The 21293-nt window shown below is 39.5% G+C and overlaps 1 protein-coding gene across 1 annotated transcript in view; it reads right to left on the reverse strand.

The window, feature by feature from the left end:
• CEP350 (centrosomal protein 350) overlaps positions 1–21293 on the reverse strand; it is a 147295-nt gene that overhangs the window by 31333 nt on the left and 94669 nt on the right. Inside the window, exons 24-30 of the mRNA XM_045028635.1 lie at positions 20616–20800; positions 19884–19971; positions 19337–19483; positions 17544–17701; positions 5297–5496; positions 2810–3021; positions 1381–1525 (exon numbers count right to left, since the gene is read on the reverse strand). Of these exons, the coding sequence (XP_044884570.1) occupies positions 1381–1525; positions 2810–3021; positions 5297–5496; positions 17544–17701; positions 19337–19483; positions 19884–19971; positions 20616–20800 (1135 nt within the window). The remainder of the gene's footprint in view (positions 1–1380; positions 1526–2809; positions 3022–5296; positions 5497–17543; positions 17702–19336; positions 19484–19883; positions 19972–20615; positions 20801–21293) is intronic.

Consider the following 21293-nt stretch of genomic DNA (forward strand, 5'->3'; position numbering starts at 1 on the left):
GTTTTAAAAAAGTTAATACATTGACTTTTAATAGCATACTATATTACTCTTCATTTTTTTCCCTCCATTTTTGACTATACTTTTGTATCGTTGTATGGAAAAGTTTCAGTGATGCGGCCCTCGGGCCAATGTACTATTCCTCATGTGGCCCCTGTGATGATTTGAGTTTGAGATCCCTGTGCTAAACTCTAGGAAGTCTCTATTGAGCATGTATGTACTGATTTTTCCAAGGCTTATAACTTGGCCAAATTTGGGTGGATTTCTATAGGGAAGGCAAAAAGGCATATTCTTAACACAAAGGCAACCCCTCTGTCAAATTTCAAGTCCTTGCTCTAAAGTCCTTGCTCTACAGCTTCTCAAAAAAGTGCGCCAGAATTTTTCTATATGGGCAAAACAATGTATTTTTCCCTAGCCTTGATTTCAGAAACACCCAAACCATTTTGGCTGAAATTTTCTAAGAAAATTCAGTCTGAAGCAGATATCCAGCATGGAAAATTGCAGCCCAAATGGTTAAAGTTTATCAAAACTGCAAGCAACCAAACACATGGTCTTATAATGGAAATATCAGGCAACCTTAATAGATTGGTATTACCAGCTCCACCTATAATATACAATGCCAGGTGTTAACTTTTTTGCATTGGAGGTGGCCGACACATTCTGCTGTTTGTATATAAGCACACGCAAATTCTAAATTCAGGATTAATTTTAATGCAAGTCATTTGCTGTCAGAGGAATTTTGCTTCAATTTTCTCTTTTTCCATTTTTTAAAAACAATTCCTTACTGGTAAAGGTTGTCAGGTAGAGCAACTAAGAGGATGATAAACTACATCCTACAGAGCAGATAAAGCACAGACATACAACCCCAGTGCAAGCTTCCCTACAATGAAGGTGGCATTCTGATGCTCACAAACTGCAGAATGTCCCTGGGTGTGAATAACTAAGTCAAAGTATTCTGAACAGAGGTTCCCCAAGTCAGTAACATCAGCTTCATTAAAAGTGAACTGATGAAAAAGCAACATGTTTAAGATCTCATTCATATCAGTGGGTGTGCGTGTTTAAGTATAAAAACTCAATATGGTTTAAAACAAAGGATCTGAAAGATCGTTTCCTCCAACTTCTAAGACCAGATTTTCAGGCTCTGTATTGCTTCTAGAACAGTTAATGACATCACAGTTTAGGAAACTTTGTTCATTGCTGTACACTGAAGTGATCAACTTTAATATAAAAACCCTCCCACAGTATCCTGAAGTCATCGCAATTTCAAATATTTTCAGTTTACTTAATTAGATTTATGAGTTAATTTACTGGGTTGCAAAAACACAGAGTATGAGAAATGAATTTAAACACAAGACAATGTATTCTTGATATCTTCAATCTTACCTGACTGTGTCATGGATAAAGACTCATCAGACCAACTGTGGGATACTTGATGGGATTTCACAGGTAAATGCAGCTGTCCTCCAGTTCTGTGGCTTCCTTTGATGGAATCTTGCTTTGAGATAGATGTACTGCTTTTTGAAGGAGACTGTTCAAAGACGAAAGAAAAAATAAGTAACTACTTGTGAAGCTCAATTTAAAAGCATGAGATCACTGTCAACAGGCGTTAATTACAAGGAAGGAAAGTATTCTCTAGTCATAAATCTTTAGCAATAACAAATAGCTAACTACCTATCCAGATACATTAACATAAGCTTTATCTTTCTCAGTGTGTTATGCATCAGAACAAAAACTACCTAAAGTAGCAAAAGCTGACACTTATCTTGAGCTGGATCTCAGTAATTCTGTTTTACATGGTCTAGTTTATTGCTATACAAGAAAACTTGTATGCTTCAGATTAGAATATTTGTTGATGCAACCACACTTCTGTAAAAACTGCTGCCAAATATACCTGCTAAACTGAAAGGACATCTCTCAATATGAGGAAGTGCAAGGCATTACCCTACATCAACCACCACAACACGGACTCAACTTTCAGCGAGGCAAAACTTCTCTTAAGGGCAGATTCTCGTCCAGATATCTATTTATGGCACTAACAGTATACTTGTCACAGCCCTTTTACCGAGACAGAATACAACCTTTATACTGCACTAACTCTTCAGCTGCACATTCTAAATGGACTTTCCCAGAGGAAAAGGTGTTTGTAAAACTCAATGTAAGTCGAGATGAGCCGTGTTTCCACAGACAGTGGCTGACAGCATCTTTAGCCTCACAGCTTAATCCAGGTATAAAGCCCAGAGAACAAGAATTACCATGATGCAACTTACAAAGCCAAGCAGACATAATACTTGGAACAGAGTAGAAAGCCAGAATTATCTAGCAAGATGGCATTATATGTTGTAACCTGCAAGATTATGTGTGAGGCACAGCTGTGTTCCTGATGCTATGGAATACCTACAAACACTTCATAATGCATTACTCAAATCAAAATCATAGTATTAGCTTCCTGTGCCTGATGTAATCGTGACAAACTATCATCCATCCAAGTCACACTGGTATTCTGGGCTAGCATTCTACTGATTATGCTGTGTAGCCACACTGGCACATTCAAAATCTGTTGTAAGTCTGCACACAAGTTAAAAATGCTTAACTGACCCCATTCCAAAACAATTTTTTTTCACCTAAAGATTTTAAAGAAAGTATGTGAGTGCAATATTTATTGACACCCTCGGATATAGCATTACAGCTACAAAAAGTTTAATCTCTGTGTAGAAAGCTTTAAATGGCTACTAGAAAGTTTATTTCTACTTCTCTTCTGATGGTTCTTTACTAGTACTAGAACATGTAAGTGTAAAGGATAAAGTTCACTCACAAGCTTGCCTGGTGAGGTAGCAGACTCTAGATCCTGTGAGTAAACCATTTCTTCAGTAAGTGTACTATGATCTGGGCTTACTGGCTTCCCTTGGTCCACAGGCTCTGATTGGACAGGTTCACCAGCTGGACTGCCTAGTTCTTCTGGGACAGAGCTTTCACTGTTTACATGAGTATAGGAAAGCACTGGAGACTCCTCTTCACTGGCTGCTTCTGAAATGAGATAGTGGAGGTAAAAGAGAGCACACAGTATAGTCAGCCAAGCAAGAACTTGCACTATTTACATGAATCTAAGGTAGTTTTGATTACTGCATTTGATCAAACAAAATCAGTCACAAGCTGTGTTTAAATGCCAGATTGTACGTTAAAGAAACAAAGAGGGTGAGGTACTATTTGCACTAGCTTCTGTTGGTGAAAGACAAGCTTTCAAGTTTACACCATTCTGATTGCACAGTGTTACTTCACATTATATGGTATTGAATTGTTTAACAAGGAGATATTTAATTAAGGAAGTTCAATAAAACAAAACGCCAAATATTAGTAGTGGCTGTTGGATGTCTAAAACAAAGGATTTCAGCATATTCTAAATTAACATTTTCCAAGCTCTGTGGTTCTTGAACATCTTCCAACATCCCCCAAAGACAGGCTCCCCTATTCAATTACAACCCTCAGCAGTCACTGAGGTAGTGAAGTCAACTGCCAGAGATCAATGCTGGAGCATGGAATTTGCCTATGGAAATAATTCCTCACCCCTCAACAAAATTGCATGGTTAGCTGTGATTGGTTGAAAACCAAATCCTGAGTTCAAAATTCTATGCTTCCCCTGAAACAGTTGTGGACAAACCTAAAACAGGGGAACAGTGGGGAAATGTTTCTTGCACTATTTTAGATGTTATGATTTCATCAACTCTTGGCAGATGGCAGACAGAATCCGGAAATCAGGACTGAGTTATAAAATTCCTGTTTTCTAACTTTTATAGGATATAGCGTACTATTGAAAAAAGCCTTAGAAAATTACTCAATATTGGGGCAGAGGCTGGGGAAAGGAATCACCTTAGTCCATTCTCCAGGCTGACTGTGCTCCAACCCTGGTAGGTAGATAAAATTAGTGGAGGGAATACAAATACATTTACTTTTTACATTCAACACATTGGAGTTTTTGTTCACTAAAACTTTATCTTTCACCATTCTTTTTTAATTGTCATACAGCTGTGTGAGGTTCAAGTGGGAGTTTGCAATGATGAGTGAAACTGACCATAACACTGAACTGCCTCATAGATTCAAAAGATGTGCTTTATTTTGGTGAGGGGAGAAAGGAAAATTAAGATCCTCTAGGACAATCCTTGAAGATACCAGTATTTTCTTCACTTAGACTCCCTGCCCTCTATACCTCATGCTGAAGCTACAAACTGCCATAGGAAGACTGAATGAGACTCATATTGGGAGCTGCATCGAAGCAAGTTTATTTTGCATACAGAAGAACCTTTCATACAAACTGCATCCAAAAATACTTTAGTCATGCATAGTTGCAGAGTTAATAACATAGCAAGAGAAAATAAAAGTAAAAGGCAGGGAAGATAAACAGCTTTTCGCTGATCTGAAATACAAATTGTGAGGCAGGAGAAGGCTCCCTCTGATGGCACGAATCGTAGTAAGATGGCTGGTAGGGAGATAGAAGAGAACAGCACTGAAATGAAAAGGGGATTTAAGAGGGAATGTCTGTGAGGCAGGCTAGGTGAAAGACCATGGTATCTGTGTTTTAAAAAGAAAAAATAAAATTTAAACTGGATCCTGAAATATATGAATGATGTGGCCACGCTCCTCTGTACACACAAGATGACAGGCAGTGGACAGTGGCACTGTACAAATACTGAAGTTTGGAGAGCTGGTCCATGGAGCCAATAGAGTTGCAGCAGTTAACGCAAAAAGATAAAGGTATGGATTAGAATAACAGAGACAAACAGAGGCACTGAGATACATGGATAAAGTTGCAGAGGCGATTTCAGGTGTATTTCAAGATAGAACATGTAGAATATAAAGAAGGGTACAGCGTCAAAGATGTCACCAAGATAAGGCCACTGGAGGCCAAAAGCTTTGAGTTGAAGAGAAGATGGAATGGCACTTAAGAAAGCTCGCCTTGTGTAAGAGAAGCAATTCTATCAGAGGTATTTAGCGCTGGAAAGTTGAAACAAAGCAACACATTTACTTGGTCAATGCAAGAAGTGAGGGTGAACAAAGTCATTAAAGATATACTGTTGAATATCAGCGTAAAAGTGGTAGCTAAGGTTAAAGATAATGATAAGAGGTAGAAGATAATAAAGAGCAGAGGACAGAACACAATTCTGTGTCCAGAGAGGAACAATCACCACCACACATGAAGAAAATACAAAAATATGAGCTTACCAGAGGCTAATAGTTTATGATATGCTATGTTTTGCCCCAGTCATTATTTGCATTGGGTCACTCTTTGAGCAGGACATGGTTTTACCTTTGGGTTCAGCCCTCTGGTCCCCCAGTTCCTTCTTGGCTGTTTTTGTTTTGTGTCTCTCTTTGTCCCAAGCAGCTAAGGCTTGTTTCTCCATCCGACGTATCTCTGCTTCCTCTGCATCTAGACGGCGCTTCCACTCCAGCAGTTCTTCAGCATGTTGTCGCCGCTGCATCAGCTTCTGTTCTCGCTTAGTCAGGAACCTGATAAACATATCAGAAGACAATGGGAAAACAGTCTACCACAGCCAAAAGACCCAATGGCAAGATGCTCTTATCATCACAATGTATAGACTTGTATAAATAGAAGTCATTTTCTAAGTCAATATCAATGTTGTGACGGTCCATAGATCTCCAAAAAAAACTATATAATAAAAGGAGGCAAGTGACTTATTGTTACTACTCTGTAGGACTTATTGCTGTTCATTGACAAATTATGTAGAACAGCACAGAAAAAAATCAGAAGCGTAACAGATATCTTCCAATTCACATCTTTCTGCACATTTCCTTTCTATAAGAAGTGGGCAAGTCTTTAATGTAAAAACTATGATGGCAAATTCTTAATGTACCAAGAGGCCCACCATTTTGAATTTTTTAAATGCTTGTCCCCTTCAAAGAGGTTTCAAGCTTGACCTAGTACCAGGCTCACTAAGCAGAAAGCCAACAAAGACATAATTAAGTTCTGGTCACTTAGGATAACTCTGAGGCCCAGCTTTTATAATACAGTATGATAAGCAGATCACTAATCTGGAGGGAGCTAATCATCTACAAATTTTGAGGATTTTAAATACTGTAGTTATACATAGAAGGGTTACTCATCAGTAACCAATTTGAATAGATTGTCTGTAGTGGTCCCCATTCCTGGGCATGCAAAAAGGCTGCTGGCATTAAGTCAGAACCCTCTAGAAAATAGCGACCATTGGGATCGTGAGCATTCTTTTTCAAGGATCCCAACATTCTCCCAACTGTCCTCACTGGTATAGAAGATACTGCAAACCTAAATGTCTCAAGTTCTTTCCAAATCCACAAGCAACCATAAGAAGAGAGCATATGGTTCCATACTGACAATCCGCTTGAAGAACTATACGTACTGATAAGTAACCCTTCTTTTAATATTGTCTGTCTGGATCCCTGCTCTTGGAAATGGTGTCTTTGCATGCTTTCTTCCTTCAGTTATCTACATGGAAGCTCCAAAATAAAATTAGATTTTCTGAATAATTATATGAAGATATATTTTCAGAAGCCATCAGACATCCAGGGTGTGCCACAGCTTCTTTTTCCTGCATTGAGAAATGGAGGTAGAAGGAAGGTAGAACTATATCTTGGGCTCTGTGGAACACTGACCACCTTTGAAGGGGATGAATTTCTCCTCGGTTCTCAGCATTATTTTGTCCTTGGGGACATATTTATAATTCACATGTAAAGTACTCTGAATCTCTTATACTTGGCATGGAGATGTGATTGGTATCATTAAACACACTAAGACTAAATCAGTATAGAGAAACTTAGTTTAATTGTTCAAAGGGATGTGAAATGAGGGATTTTAAGATTAAATTGAGACTCCATGTTGGACATATTAATCCCTTTGGAGGTCTGAGCTTCTTCAGTACTTTGAAAAAATATGATATGATACATGCTGCTGGCCTATAAGTGATCCCTCTGCCTGGCAGCAAATAACTGAATTTAGGGCCTATGTATTATTTAAAGTTCTAGTACAAAACCCCTGGATAAGGCATCTTGAGGGAACTGTAATTGACAATACTTGGATCACTATGGAGTCCACATTTGTTTCTTCATCAAGACTGTTTAACTTTTTATTCCCAGTTTTCAATTATGCATGTCATAGCCATTCCAGTTAGTCAAGTAGGTCCTTGACCCAGAAACTTTTATGGAGACCAATTAGGTGACAATGACCTCATTATGGTAACTACCTCTGTCTTGCTTCATTCAGCAGCCAGGCTGATGTGTTTCGAATTCCCAGTTCATTGTGGCTGACTGGATTCCAGAAGTACAATTCCAATTGTCATAACAGTCAAAAGGTAGTTAAGTAAATGTATGAGCAGTGAAAACCAGAGTCTCATCTTCCAATGAGGTGCTAGAACACTTCCATACCAGCATCCATTTCCTGGACACCATGATTAGCTTAAATAATGGAATCCTACAAATGACTATACACAAGAAACCCACTGATCACCACACTTACCTCCACAGATCCAGCAACCATTCCAGACACACCAAATAATTTGTTATTTACAGCTAGGCACTCAGATATCACATAATTTGCTCCAAAGAGAAAGTCCAAGATGCACACCTAAACACATTTAAAGTGGCTTTCACTAAACAAGGACACTCCACCAGAGAAGTAGATCACATCATGGAAAGGGCCACCCAAATACACCAGGAGAACCTGTTTAATACAGAAAAGAAAAAAACCCTGGCTGCGCACCCCTAGTTGTTACTTACCACCCCACACTGAAACCCTTATGGGGTATCATCAAACAATTACAACCCATATTTGATAAGGACTGCATCCTGAAAGAAATCCTTCCTGAACCCCCTTCTTCTGGCCTTCAAACAACCCACCAACCTTGCCCAGCTCATCATCAGAAACATGCACCCCACAGACCAGTACACGCCAACTCAAAGAGGCACCAGACCCTGCCAGAACAAGATGCAAAACCTCCAGACATATCTCCACTGTTATGATGATCAATATTCCTCACAACACATATTCAAGATTCATGGGTCCTACATATGTTTATCACATGTGGTGTACTTTATCCAGTGCATCAAATGCCTCATTAACAACTAAGTAGGTGAAACCAGACAATCACTGCACTCTTGAATAAGCTCAGATATAAAAATCACAGAAGACGACAAAAATATCATATCATCCATGGGGGAACATTTTTCACACAGCGATCACTCCAAAGGTGATTTTTCAGTACTTGTCCTCAAGGGAAACCTGCACAATACCTCCAAAAGGCAATCCCGGAAACTTCTGTTTCTGAAATGTTTTTGTTCAAGTATAGCTACTTTTAAACCTGTTATAGAATGTCCAGGAAGATTGAAGTGTTCTCCTACTGGCTTTTGTATGTTACCATTCCAGATGTCCGATTTGTGTCCATTTATTCTTTTACGTAGGGACTGTCCAGTTTGGCCAATGTAATCAAAGGGACTGACAAAGGAGGTGCTGTAGTCATAATGTACAAGTCGGATTATGAACAGGAGGCTGCCAGGCAACTCTCCAACACCACATTCTACAGACCACTATCCTCTGATCCCACTGAGGAGTACCAAAAGAAAATATACCATCTGCTCAAGAAACTCCCTGCTACAGCACGGGAACAAATCTACATGGACACACCCCCAGAGCCCCAACCAGGGGTATTCTATCTGCTACCCAAGATCCGTAAACCTGGAAACCCTGGATGCCCCATCATCTCAGGCATCAGCACTCTTACAGCAGGGTCTGAGGAGAGAGTCCAAATAGCCAAATAATCCTGTTGTAAGAGTGCTGATTATCTTGCTGTAAGAGTGTTCATTATGACTACAGCACCTCCTTTGTCAATCCCTTTGATTACACTGGCCAAACTGGACAGTCCCTACGTAAAAGAATAAATGGACACAAATCGGACATCAGGAATGGTAACATACATAAGCCAGTAGGAGAACACTTCAATCTTCCTGGACATTCTATAACAGGTTTAAAAGTAGCTATACTTGAACAAAAACATTTCAGAAACAGACTTCAAAGAGAAACGGCAGAACTAAAATTCATTTGCAAATTTAACACCATTAATTTGGGCTTGAATAGGGACTGGGAGTGGCTGGCTCATTACAAAAGCAGCATTCCTCTCCTGGAATTGACACCTCCTCATCTGTTGTTGAGAGTGGACTACATCCACCCTGATCGAATTGGCCCTGTCAACACTGGTTCTCTACTTGGGAGGTAACTCCCTTCTCTTCATGTGTCATTATATAATGCCTGCATCTGTAATTTTCACTCCATGCATCTGAAGAAGTGGTTTTTTACCCACAAAAGCTTATGCCCAAATAAATGTGTCAGTCTTTAAGGTGCCACCGGACTCACTTTTTTGAATAAAGTGTTACCTTGCTGCTGCTACAAAACAGACTGATGTGTTAAGAGGCAATGAGCATATTATTCATTGGAACACAGCAGGATTCAGAGATAATTTTCCTGGTACAAGGTCTTCAGATTTAAAGCCAATCACATAAATGATCAGCTAAATTGGACAGCCAGCTGGTTAGTAGATTGCAAAAAGTTCCTCTAACCCCCATGGAACAGGATGAAGCTCAACTCCTTCAGCCCTCCATAGTCTATTTAGGTAGGCCACAGAGGTGACATTTGCTATCTTTTTCCAATTAAAGAAGACAGTTACTTCTCAGCATATTTTAGTAACTGGTAAGAAAAGATTGGTAAGAAGCATAGAGTGGAATAAGATGGCATAATCTTTTCGAAACCAACCTCAAACACCCATCTGCCCGAGGTAATTCCAACTCTATGATTCATGAAAAATAAAGAAAGAAGTTGGTTCCCTAAGCAGAAAGGAAAATAACCTGCCACATTTATTATCTTAAGGCTCTTGCATGCATATTAAATTTGCTGCCTCAAAAACCATGCCTAGATGAGGGGCTGCCAAACTATATGGCACATGTACCATGGGTAGTACGTGAGCTTGATATGCCGTCCATTCACTTCATACTTTTTTTTAAATTGGTGGTACATGAACCAATAAGCTTTGAAAGCCACTGGCACAGACCACCAAGCTGTAGATAAGTTCCTTTATCTCTGCTAACTAACGTTTTTTCTGCCTGAATGACAGTTTCTGATGGGGGTTTCTTGAAGTGTTCAGATGGATTGCTCTGCTGCACTTGGATACTGGAAAGTTAGTTTTTTCCTGTAGGAGGATCAATCCAGTCAAAAATTTCCAAGACCTAGAATCTTTCTCTCTTCCATTATATAATCTATCTTCACATATTTAATGAGGAGAACCTCAAAAGGAAGATATTTCTACTTGCTAGAACATCTTGTGGAATGTCTGGGCTCCTTAGACATAATTCATTGCTAAGTCTCTGCCATGACTACCAAATGAGTTGTGACTAAGGAATAGAGCCACATGAGAGGCATGCTTTGCCTCCTTTTGATCTTCAGGCACAACTACCCTGGCTTCTTTTTTAAACTATTTTGGAAGCCGGTGCATTAATAGGAGAAGTCTGTCCCCAGCAAGAAATTGTACTGTTCAAATATCACTTGATGAATCCTTATTCTCTTCTGAAGCACAGCAGAGGAATACAATTACTTCCCCAACATTCTGATCATGATGGGTTAACCCTTCTTTGCTTTGTTTTCTTATTAACTGCCACAAGAAGAGTTCTGGGATTTGGTGATTATCAGCAGGGTTAAACATCTCTGGGATAGAGGTGGATGATAGAGGTTCTCAGAAAGAATAAGGGGATAGTTGCTGTGTTCTGCTGGAGCTGATTGATAGTATACAAGTGGTGAGATGACATTCCATGAATTATCCAAATTTAAATATACAACAACTCCTCTGCCATTCTGCTCAATAACTCCTGAAACTTCCTAAAGTCATCAAATGGAGACATAAAAGGATGGTATGTATGCACAGACTCATCAGTTGAAGAGGAGAAAGCAGCAGCTACTTGAATGATTATTCTCTATTTCTTCTTTCTCCTCCACTCAGGGGAAAAGGATTGAGACTGTTGGGCCAACAGGTCCAAGGCCATGTGGATTTCTTATGGTTATTTCAGAAGGATTTTGCATAGATGCCTGATAGGTTTGAGAACCCTGGAGCAGACCTTAAACTTCATCCTAGTTTGATGTTCAGAGAGGCCAAAGCCTCCATAACTTATTTCAGGAATCTATAAAGGACCAAGAGAAACATCTTCCTTCCAAGAGAGGAAATAGTGGTATCTGAGCCTAATGAGCACTCTTGTCCTTGAGGCATTCTTGAACCCAGTGATTTCTCAGAGTTGGACTTCTAGGCATCTTTAGACTCTGAAGATGTCCCAGACTCCTATTCATTAATACATTTAAGCTAAAGACAGATTAACCTGTCGGACTTTCTTCAACATACAGAGGTGGGACTCTCACTCTGAGTATTTTGGAAGGGGAAGTGGAGGAAATCTGCATAAAGCATATACCTCTGTGGGGAGCATCACTCACCCACGAACTGGATACACTGGTCTGAATACAAAAATCTTTGCTTCATACAATGTACATTACTTCAACCTCAGATTCTTCTAAGATTCAGCCACTATGACAATGGAAATAAACGGAATCAAAAGAGCAGGAGCTGACAAAACCATACCAAACCAGATGCCTACTGTATCAACCCAAAGAATAACGTGGAGAACCAATTAACCTGCCATAAAAATTAATAGCTACACAAACATTAACTATTTATGATGACACTAGCTGAACAAGCCAAAAGAAGCCCAGAAAGAACAAGGGATTTGACCTTCAATCTACAGTGGTAAGAGAAAAGAAAGGGATGGGTGGGAACTGTAGTTCCTTTTACAACCTATGGGATTCAATGGTCCGAACCACAAGAGAATACGCATACAACCTCAATATTTGCTATATTCTAAAGTGTTCCAATGTAACACCAGGCGTGCACATGCATCCTATAGAGCAGGGATCTCTATAGAAAATAATCCAATGAAAACTCTAATACATACTGGGCAAAAGGGTTTTTTTGTCAGTGGGAAGCAGGGGAGAGAAAGGCATTCACGCCACACCATTACTATTTTCAAAGGCTAACTATGCTGTATTTTTTAACCCATCTGTTCTGAAAGGTTAATAGAAACCATTGAATAAGGAAAACTTATTTGTGCAATTTAAAAGGTTAAATGTGGTGCTCTCTCCAAACACTGATGCAATAACTAAATAGAAGCTCAGGTGTACAGACCTGAAGCCCAGAGCTAGATAAAGTTTTCAATTACTGCTCCATTGCAGCAGCTTGATAATATGCAGTCCATTTCACGTTCTTACCTACCGCTCAGGAAATTATATTCAGCAATAGCAGATTAATTTGGAAACAGTGAGGAAAGTCTGTTGGAATTCTATTCTGATGAGGTGCCTCCCGTCCTGGCTGTTTAGGAATGAACAGAGCATGCTCTATCAAAGAGTACACCACTGAAAAAGGTGCAGTTACCTGACCAACTGGTTGTAGATATACAGCTGGAATTTGGGATGGAGGTTGGGAAAACAGACACTGAGAGAGGCCCAGTGGTGAGACGTAAAGACAGAGAAGAAGTAGTGAACAGGAGAGCAGTGTCTACAAAATAAGGAGGAAGAGTTTAAAACCAAGATATCAAAAAGACAGAAAGAACGAGAAAAGGAGAGCAGCTAACAAAGAATTTTAAAAATGTGTTAACATTACATGGATTACATCACCTCGTCTTAAACAGAAAAATTGTATGTTGTCACTCCAAAGGCAACAGAACATAGCTACTTCTATGCATAAAATGTAACAGTTGATTCTGCCAATTAAATGCAAGCTTCTTTTCATATTGTTATCTAGGTTAATTTCCCCTCTAGATTTTGTTAATAATTTTGTTGCTTGTGTACAAGCTTCCATTTGCAGTTCTGTGCACACACCTCAATCCTGGATCTTTAGCACCTCCTGCTATCCAGTCCTCAGTAGAGGACTTGCTTGTTTTATGATGTGGACAATGGTACTAGTCTGAAACCCCTAAACACATTTTCACTTGTACGTTCAAACATGAATCAGACAATTTTTCCAAAAGGTGAATACCACTGATCTAATTAGTAGCACCACCTGGTTCAAAAATAGTGAAGTGATTCAGAAAAATAGCCTGAAATGTTCACTGGTACATCTGTTTCTAGCTCGAATGCAAATGTTGCCATTTTTCATTCTCAGCAAAGCACTAACTTGGTCTCACATTTTTCAGGTTTACACACTGCCTGTTTCACTTAAAAGTACTAAAGAGCAACAAAATTGCATTCATATTACAAAATTCCTGAAGCTAGCTGGATGATAATACTTAAAATATAGTGTTGCCCCGACAAGTTATTCAGAGGAAAAAGCCATGCTACAGATAGCTCACTATTCTAATGCAAGGTAAGAAACATGTTAAGATAAAGCAAAAGATTAGGTTAGTTCCTCTATTTCCTATGGTGCATGGATGATTGTTGTTGAAGCTGCATATGCAAAGGACACAAGGGGAAAAAAAAGTGTTAATTCTCTTTGACAGAGCATGCTCCTGTTCACATGCATACCAGAAGGATTAAGACAGAACTCTTTTTCTCTTTTCTTCTTAGCAGAAAATAGGTATTGAAGCTGTCACGGAAGTGAGAAGAATCTCTCCTTTGCCACAGAGTACAGCAAGTCCAGCATTCTTTTCCATTCTGAAGTATAGCAGGCTTTTAAAGCCCTCTTCCTCCCCAGTTTGCTTTTAGTAAATTCTTATCATTCAGTTTCTTTCCTGCACCTTATGCAATTAGACTAATTCAATATTAGTTCTCTTTCAAAGGATGGCTTTCCCTTCCCCACCTGCAAAAATTCTGCCAATACTGTCTTGCTGTACTGCTTTGATTTAACAGTATTCTTTGCTACATCCTCGGGAGAACACTGCAGTCTGCAATGCTAGTTTTTATGAACAAACATACAGTTTCAGAGCCATGTAGCAAAATATTATGTAAAAAAATAATCCATTTTGAATTATTTGGCAAAAATAAAAGTTTAATTTAAGTTTAAAGAAAGTGCTACTCTACCCTAAACTTCTACCAAACACATACATAATCCACAGCATAAGAAGTAATTAGATAACATTGGAACGATACATTAAACCACACAAAGGCACAGTTTCCATTCTTACTGCTCAGAGCAGCGATAAAGGAGGGCAACTATTCTGCTAGCCAGTCTTGAAAATTCTACTGAACTAGGACAATTGTTTTGACTGGCACCTAAAATATCATTAGGCCTTTTCATATCATCTTAAAGGTGGAACATACTGTGTTGCTAAGGCTGAAGATTTTATAACAATTTTATAAGACTGCAATAGGCAGAGTTATCTGCCAGTAACGAACTCTCTTTTTCTGTAAAGATAAGTATTATTTAATGATCTACACTCCCGGAGAAAGAAGAGAGGTGTCTATTACAATACAAGATGAAAATTAAATATTACCAAAAAAAATATTGACATAAAAATACTTCAATTAAAAAGTGTAACAGTCACCTATGATACTTCCTATAGAGCTACTGTGTTATCAAGGTATGTAAATACAATTTCAAAATTCAAGAACCGTGAACCAATTCTGAATTATGGCATCTGTCGCCACTGGAAATTTCATTCTTCTGATCAATCTGACTGATTCTTAACCTTGAAGACTCAAAGACCTTCTTTTGTTCTGAGGAGAAAGTAGATTCAGGAGAAAAACCCTTTCTTTTTGGAGAACTCTGGAATCCATTATTGCCCATAAAAAGGGTGCCCCCCCCATTCTAAAAGGATTTGTCTATGTTAGGGCATAGTTCAATCTCAACCCTTCTTGTATAAAGATGGCCTTGGTTCAGCATGACTAACGTGGGAGGCACAGATCCTTAAGACTTCATAGTCAGTGTCTCAGTTGTCCTGAATGCTGTTTCTTCTTTAAAGAAGAGAACTGAAGGCTCAGGGCACTCAAAACTAATCAGTGGAGTCTGGGTCAGAAGACTTCCTTTTAGACCAGGGGTGGGCAAACTTTTTGGCCTGAGGGCCACATCTGGGTATGGAAATTGTATGGCAGGCCATGCTCACAAAATGGGGCTGGGGTGCGGGAGGGGGTGAGGGTTCCGGCTGGGGGTGTGGGCTTTGGGGTGGGGCCAGAAGTTTAGGAGTTTAGGGTGTGGGAGGGGGCGCCTGGCAGGGTGGGGGGAGGGCTCCGTATGGGAGTGAAGGCGCTGGGGTGGGGCTGGAGATGAGGGGGTTGGGGGTGCATGGGAGTGCTCCGGGCTGGGACTGAGGGGTTCAGAGGGTGGGAGGGGGATCAGCGGTGGGGCAGGGGGTTAGGGTGCAGGAGAGGGTCAAAGGTGCAGGCTCCGGGCAGCGCTTACCTCAAGCAGCTCCGAGAAGCAGCAGTATGCCCCCACCCCAGCTGCTATGAGGAGGTGTGGCCAGGCGGCTCTGCACTCTGCCCTGTCTGCAGGCGCCGCCCCTGCAGCTCCCATTGGCCACAGTTCCTGGCCAATGGGAGCTGCGGGGGCGGCGCTTGGGGCAGGTCAGAGTACAGAGCCCCTTGGCTGCCCCGACGTGTAGGAGCCAGAGGGGGAACATGCCACTGCTTCTCAAAGCCATGCAGAGTAGGGCAACCCCTGGACCCTGCTCCCTGGCTGGAGCTTGAGGGCCAGATTAAAATGTCTGGAGGGCCAGATGCAGCCCCCGGGCCATAGTTTGCCCACCCCTGTTTTAGACCCAAAGTGGGTAAAGACTGTGAAATCAGATTGACCTTCTGTCATGTTTTTTCCTATTATATAGGCCCCATTACTATCTGAGCTTTCATTACCATAGTTACTGAGAATCTAACATTGGGAGGACTTATGCCCTTCCCAGGGCATTTTCAAGTATCCAATATGCTAATGAGTCATAGATATCTTGTCATTACAAGATGTGTAACATTTGATTCATGACCTTTTCTCTGGACCCATCATCTTGGGATACTAGAGACAAAGAGAAAAAACAGCAGAAAATCTGCATAATATGGACTAAATTATAATTACCTTAACTAGTAACAAGTTTAAAGCTATTTACAGCAATTATTTTAAGTCTATTAATAGTGGTGACCCATAGTTAAAGGTCAAAAGAGAAGAGTTGAAGGCAGTTAGGGCCACATATTTTTTATATGGTAACTTCAAGGTAGTAGTTTAATATCCAAGATTAGTGGACACATGGAATCATAATAGTTAACTTATTTTAGATGTATGTGGGACTTTTAAAGCAGAACAAGAAACTCCCATATTGAATTGCTTCTGCAGATTTTCAGTGAAGAAGAATTCCATACTTGTATTTTACAAATATCTCATCTGTTCAGATCAGCTTGAGTTTGTCTACAAGCTCTGATGAAATTATCTTTCACGTGCCCTTCAAGTTGCAGTCTTTGATGGCCTAAACATTTTTGACTTGAAAATGTGATACTTAACCAATGAAATAAGAAAAGGAACTAGTGGTTCTGCAACAAGTATTTATATCCTTTGACATATATACTATACAGGCATTACACAAAGGGCATGCCTCAAGGAAAAATTTTACTAATCATGAAGCAATTAATTTGCTCCTTTATTACCTTATACACCTGGAATGTAGAGCCATAGCTAATACCAATCTTTAGGGAATAAGGGTTATTTCACTGTGCAATTTATACCATCCAAAATTCCCTGAAGGAAGTTCTGGATCCGATAGAATCTCTTTATTCATTGTACTGCATCTAGTGCCCTCCAATTAGGTTGTATCTCCTTTAAGCAAGCATTCTGTAAAAGCCATTTATAAAATAAAATAAAATAAACTGAATTTAAATACCCCCACCTTTTAGACTATATTCTGCTTTCCAATAAGTGCCTGTGGCTCACATGTTCTCAATTTTTCTCAGTGTATGGACCACATATTAACAGCAGGATTATCTCATGGAATGCCTGCTGTTTCCTTCATGATCATTCAGACCATCTCCCCTTTCCATTCATGGTCAAACACCACCTCATGCCACCTACAGCAATTGCTTAAGTGAAAAGTAATTTATCTTTAGATGACTTTTAATGCAATTTAGCAGTTTAAAACAAGGAGAGTCAGGCCCATATGATCAGCTAGCCAGTGATCTGCAAATCAGAATCTGAACTCAACTAGTCTGCCAGGAGATTTCTGTTAGAATGCAGGGCAAAGATTTACTGTAACAGAGCATTATTACATAAATTTCCCCTTTAAAAAGTGAAAGGGATAAAGTGAGATGCCCAGAGGACACAAGCATTGTATCTTAGTAGTCTTAAAGATCTATCTGAACTGAACTGCATGGGTCACTTTCCCAAATTGTACTCTATTGAACTCAACTCCATTTCAACTCCTCATAAATGAATGGCATGGTCATTTAAACTTAAGTGCTGCTGTAGTAAAAGGGAGCAGCCTTGGCAGTGTCATCTATTGCTAATAAAGCAAAGCATTTACTTATTTTCTGCTACTAGTTTTATTAAAATAAACAAAACTTTTATAAAAATAGTTACTTTTCATCCATTCGGCTACGCATTTTCTTGAGCTTCTGCATGATGCTACTAGTCTCACTACTGGAGATGGAGATTGGGGAAGGGCTACGGGTCTCTACATCAGTTGGAAGTGGGCTGGAAGCATTGCTCTGCTTTATATCATCCTCACTGCGAACCTCCTACAATAAAAGCAGAACAAAATTAAGAAAAGTATCATGGGCTTGGAGTGAAGAGTGAAAAAATAACTTTTAGAATATTGATCCGCTTTCCTCCTTTCTCCAGCTTAAAACACAAAATTTGGCCCTGTAAACAATAGTTATTACCACACCGCTTTAGTCAGGTTAATCCTTGGATCCAAGCAGTCTATCTAGAGTTTATCCTGAGGTTACTAAAACTCAAACACAATGGAACTTTAAGCAATCAAGAAAATAATCCATAAGAAACCTCTACTGAGAAAACTATAGAGCCAAAAAGAAGGCAGGTAATTCTTTTTATTTAACCTTTTCAAGTTTCTTTTTTATTTTATTAATTTATCCCATATTTATCTCCCACCCAACACCAATCTGACAATACTTTAGAAACTTGAGGCACTAGTTCCTATTGCAGACGCTTGGTAGCTTATTTCGTATACTAACAATTTTTAAAATTCAGCATAAATCCCTTCAGTACTCTGCTGCTCTGTAACTTAAGGTCTCCACTGATAGTTTCTTAAATACTGAGTAATCCTTTCCATATTACTAGAATAAAGCCTCATCTTAGATTTTATAAAGAGTTTAGCATCCGTAAGGTGATCTCTCCTATTTTTCTACCTGGAGAAAGAAACATGCAAGACTAAAGGTCAAGACCTCAAACCATACTACCTACACATTTCAAAGTATTGCACTTCCACCCCTCTCTCATGTCTTTTTCTCAGCCTTGTTCTCTTCCTTCCTTTGTGGGTAGGATATATTTTATAGAATCTCGATTCTACATTTTACCTTCCTCCGTCTCTAACAAGGACTTATTTAACAAGTTAACTACATGGGTTTCTTTCTTTCCTAGATGACCATGCCTTCCTTTTGCGTCCTTTTACTCACAGTGAATGCACTCTTTGCATGGTCTGGAAAATCCACGAATCCTGCTGCTGCGATAATCAACAATCCTGTACTGTAACAAGTATGTTCACTTTCCAAAGAGGTCTTTCATCTAGGAAGCACAACATCTAGTATTGCCCATGATACAGAGGCTTCCTGCCATTTTAGGTCCCTAATCTCTTATACCCTGTGCAACTGGAAGACTGAATTAAATAGTCTAAAATCAACAGAAAGCTTTAGTCTCTCCAGATTAAACCAGAAATGTATAGTGAGGAAAACTGGTTTTATTAGTCAAGATTTTCAAAAGTGACTTTGGGTACCTCAATTTTTCAGGGCCTAACTTGGGACTCCATAAAACAGCCTGATTTTCAAAAGGCAAAAATCCAGCATGTTCTGAAAATCAGACCCTTTTAAAGTGTCTCAAGCTGGTATCCATAAATCAAGATACCCAAAATCACTAGTAACTTTTGAAAATCTTGACAATTAACATCATTTGCCATCCAGGTCAAAAAATAAACATCTTTTGAAAGTCATTGCCATATGGCTGTTTTTTCCTTCCACAATAAAGTAAACAGATCAGACAGACAAAACTGCTCATAAACCCAAGGGATGAGGGAAGATTTAGGAGGAGGAGCAGCAAATCTGTAAGCTATATATCAACATGATAACTTTTCATTGCTATAACACTGAAGTCAATTACCACTGGTATGGGTAAGATACAGCTTCTGTAATGTTACTTACCAGCTTGTTTTCCCCTGCAGACTTCAGTTTTTCCTGCAGTTTCATGGTAGTCTGGCGGATTCGTTCTATCTCCTCCTGCTGCTTAAGTATCAGTTGTCTCTCCTTCCGAGCTGCCTTATTGGCCTCTTGCAAACGCTTTATTTCCGCCTTTAAAGGTAGAAAAGATGCAGCAAAAGAACTGTAGAGCCATTTGCCTGGAATGCATTCTGAGGCTGCCGTAAGGTCTGTGCCATATGATTAGTCACAGCATTACGTTATTTTGATAATTTTGTTCAGCTACTCTCAGAGCAAGGACAGCTGATCAATTACTAGATCACCACTAATAACTGTGTCCTGGTGTAAAGGGCTCAACTTATTAATGCTAGATGCTATTATAATACAAACAAATAAATAAATAAATAATGAGAACCACAATAAGCTTAGGATCCAAGGACCTGATTCAGTGGTTCTTGTTCAATACTTAAGAATCTATACAATGTCAGAGCTGTCCAGCGACTATACAACGGATTCAACTGGATTTTTTTTTTTTTTATAGGGCAGCATTTACCTTCTCCTGCTGCAGCCTCAATAGCAGACCACGCTGTCTCTTTCGGATAGGTGGCATCTTGTCATCCTCTCCTTTGTCTCGTAAATGTCTGCAAAGAGATTGGGGAAGGGAAGAAATAGCCTTGATTTCTCTTGCTTCCAAATACAGCAATACTTTTCTACTCTGCAATCTTACATCTCCAAAACAGAGTAGAGCACCATTTTGCATGTCAAAACTCCATCAGGAATATTATCTTCAGTGAACTATCCTATGTTCTTTAGGGTCTAAACAGAATCAGTTTTACTATTTTTAGTTTGGCTCTGTTTGAGATACAATTCTGTAGCAAAGGCATAAAAAGTTAATAGAGTCAATGTAGGTGATGCCAGACATTCTCTCTCATGCCCAGGACAGATATTCACAGCACAGTCATTTGAAAGAGAGTGAGTGAAAAAAATGCTTCAGGTCACTCTCTAATAGTTCCCTGCCTGACACATGAAATCCTAGAGTAAAGGAAACAGTTATGGTTGTTTACTGCAATACAGGGCCTTTGCTGGTCGGTGGTACGGGAATTTTAGAAAGGGCGTCATTTTTACATTTTTTATATGTATACAGTGATTTTAGATGAATAGTTTACAAAGAACATTTAATCGAATTTGAAAAACAGAGCATGAAGAAGCCATTAAAAAAAACTACCCAGGTAGAAGCACAAGTGCAGGAATCATCAGTGAGACTACATATTCAGAGTTCTCTTACTTTTTCTGGTGTTCCAGCCAGGCTAACTCAGCCTTGGTTTTCTCTTTCAGTGCCTTTTCACGGAGCCGAAGCAGTGAAGACTGATGAGCTGCTCGCATTTCCTCTTCCTTCATATACTGCCGTACCATCTCCATGGTGAATTTAGAGAAACTATCCTGCCCCCCTGAGAATGGCATACTTAGCTCCTGGTGAAGCAAGAGAAATTCCAGTTAATCCCCACAAAAAGGACCTCAAGTAATATTTCATCAGACCCAAATTATCTAAGTGAAAGAGGATGAGGGCCAGCATTCTGCATGTACAATACCAGTACCCAACTACATGTTGAGATTGAAACTCATACCAGGGGATATTTGAAGAGATGGTATGAAACAGAAGAGGGAGGGGCAAGTTGAGATCCCCAGTTGGTGGTGGTGTGGTTTGTTTGTTTTTTTAATTTTACAAGGACATCGAGCTACCTTACTGTAAGACAATGATGCTGCATTTAAAGTACAGGCTGAGAATTACATACCACACACCAAGAAAGAGTTTTCCCTATAAATTTTGCTCAGTCTTAACTTTCCAACATCTTACATTAATGTAAGATTAATTTCCCCAAGTTGTTAGTCTGTTCTTTACATCCACTTGAAAATGTCCTTTTCACCTGAAAAACTGTTAGTGCTTTTCCTGGTGTAGGGACAT

Source organism: Mauremys mutica, chromosome 8 (assembly GCF_020497125.1).
Source record: "Mauremys mutica isolate MM-2020 ecotype Southern chromosome 8, ASM2049712v1, whole genome shotgun sequence".
Lineage (NCBI taxonomy): Eukaryota > Metazoa > Chordata > Testudines > Geoemydidae > Mauremys > Mauremys mutica.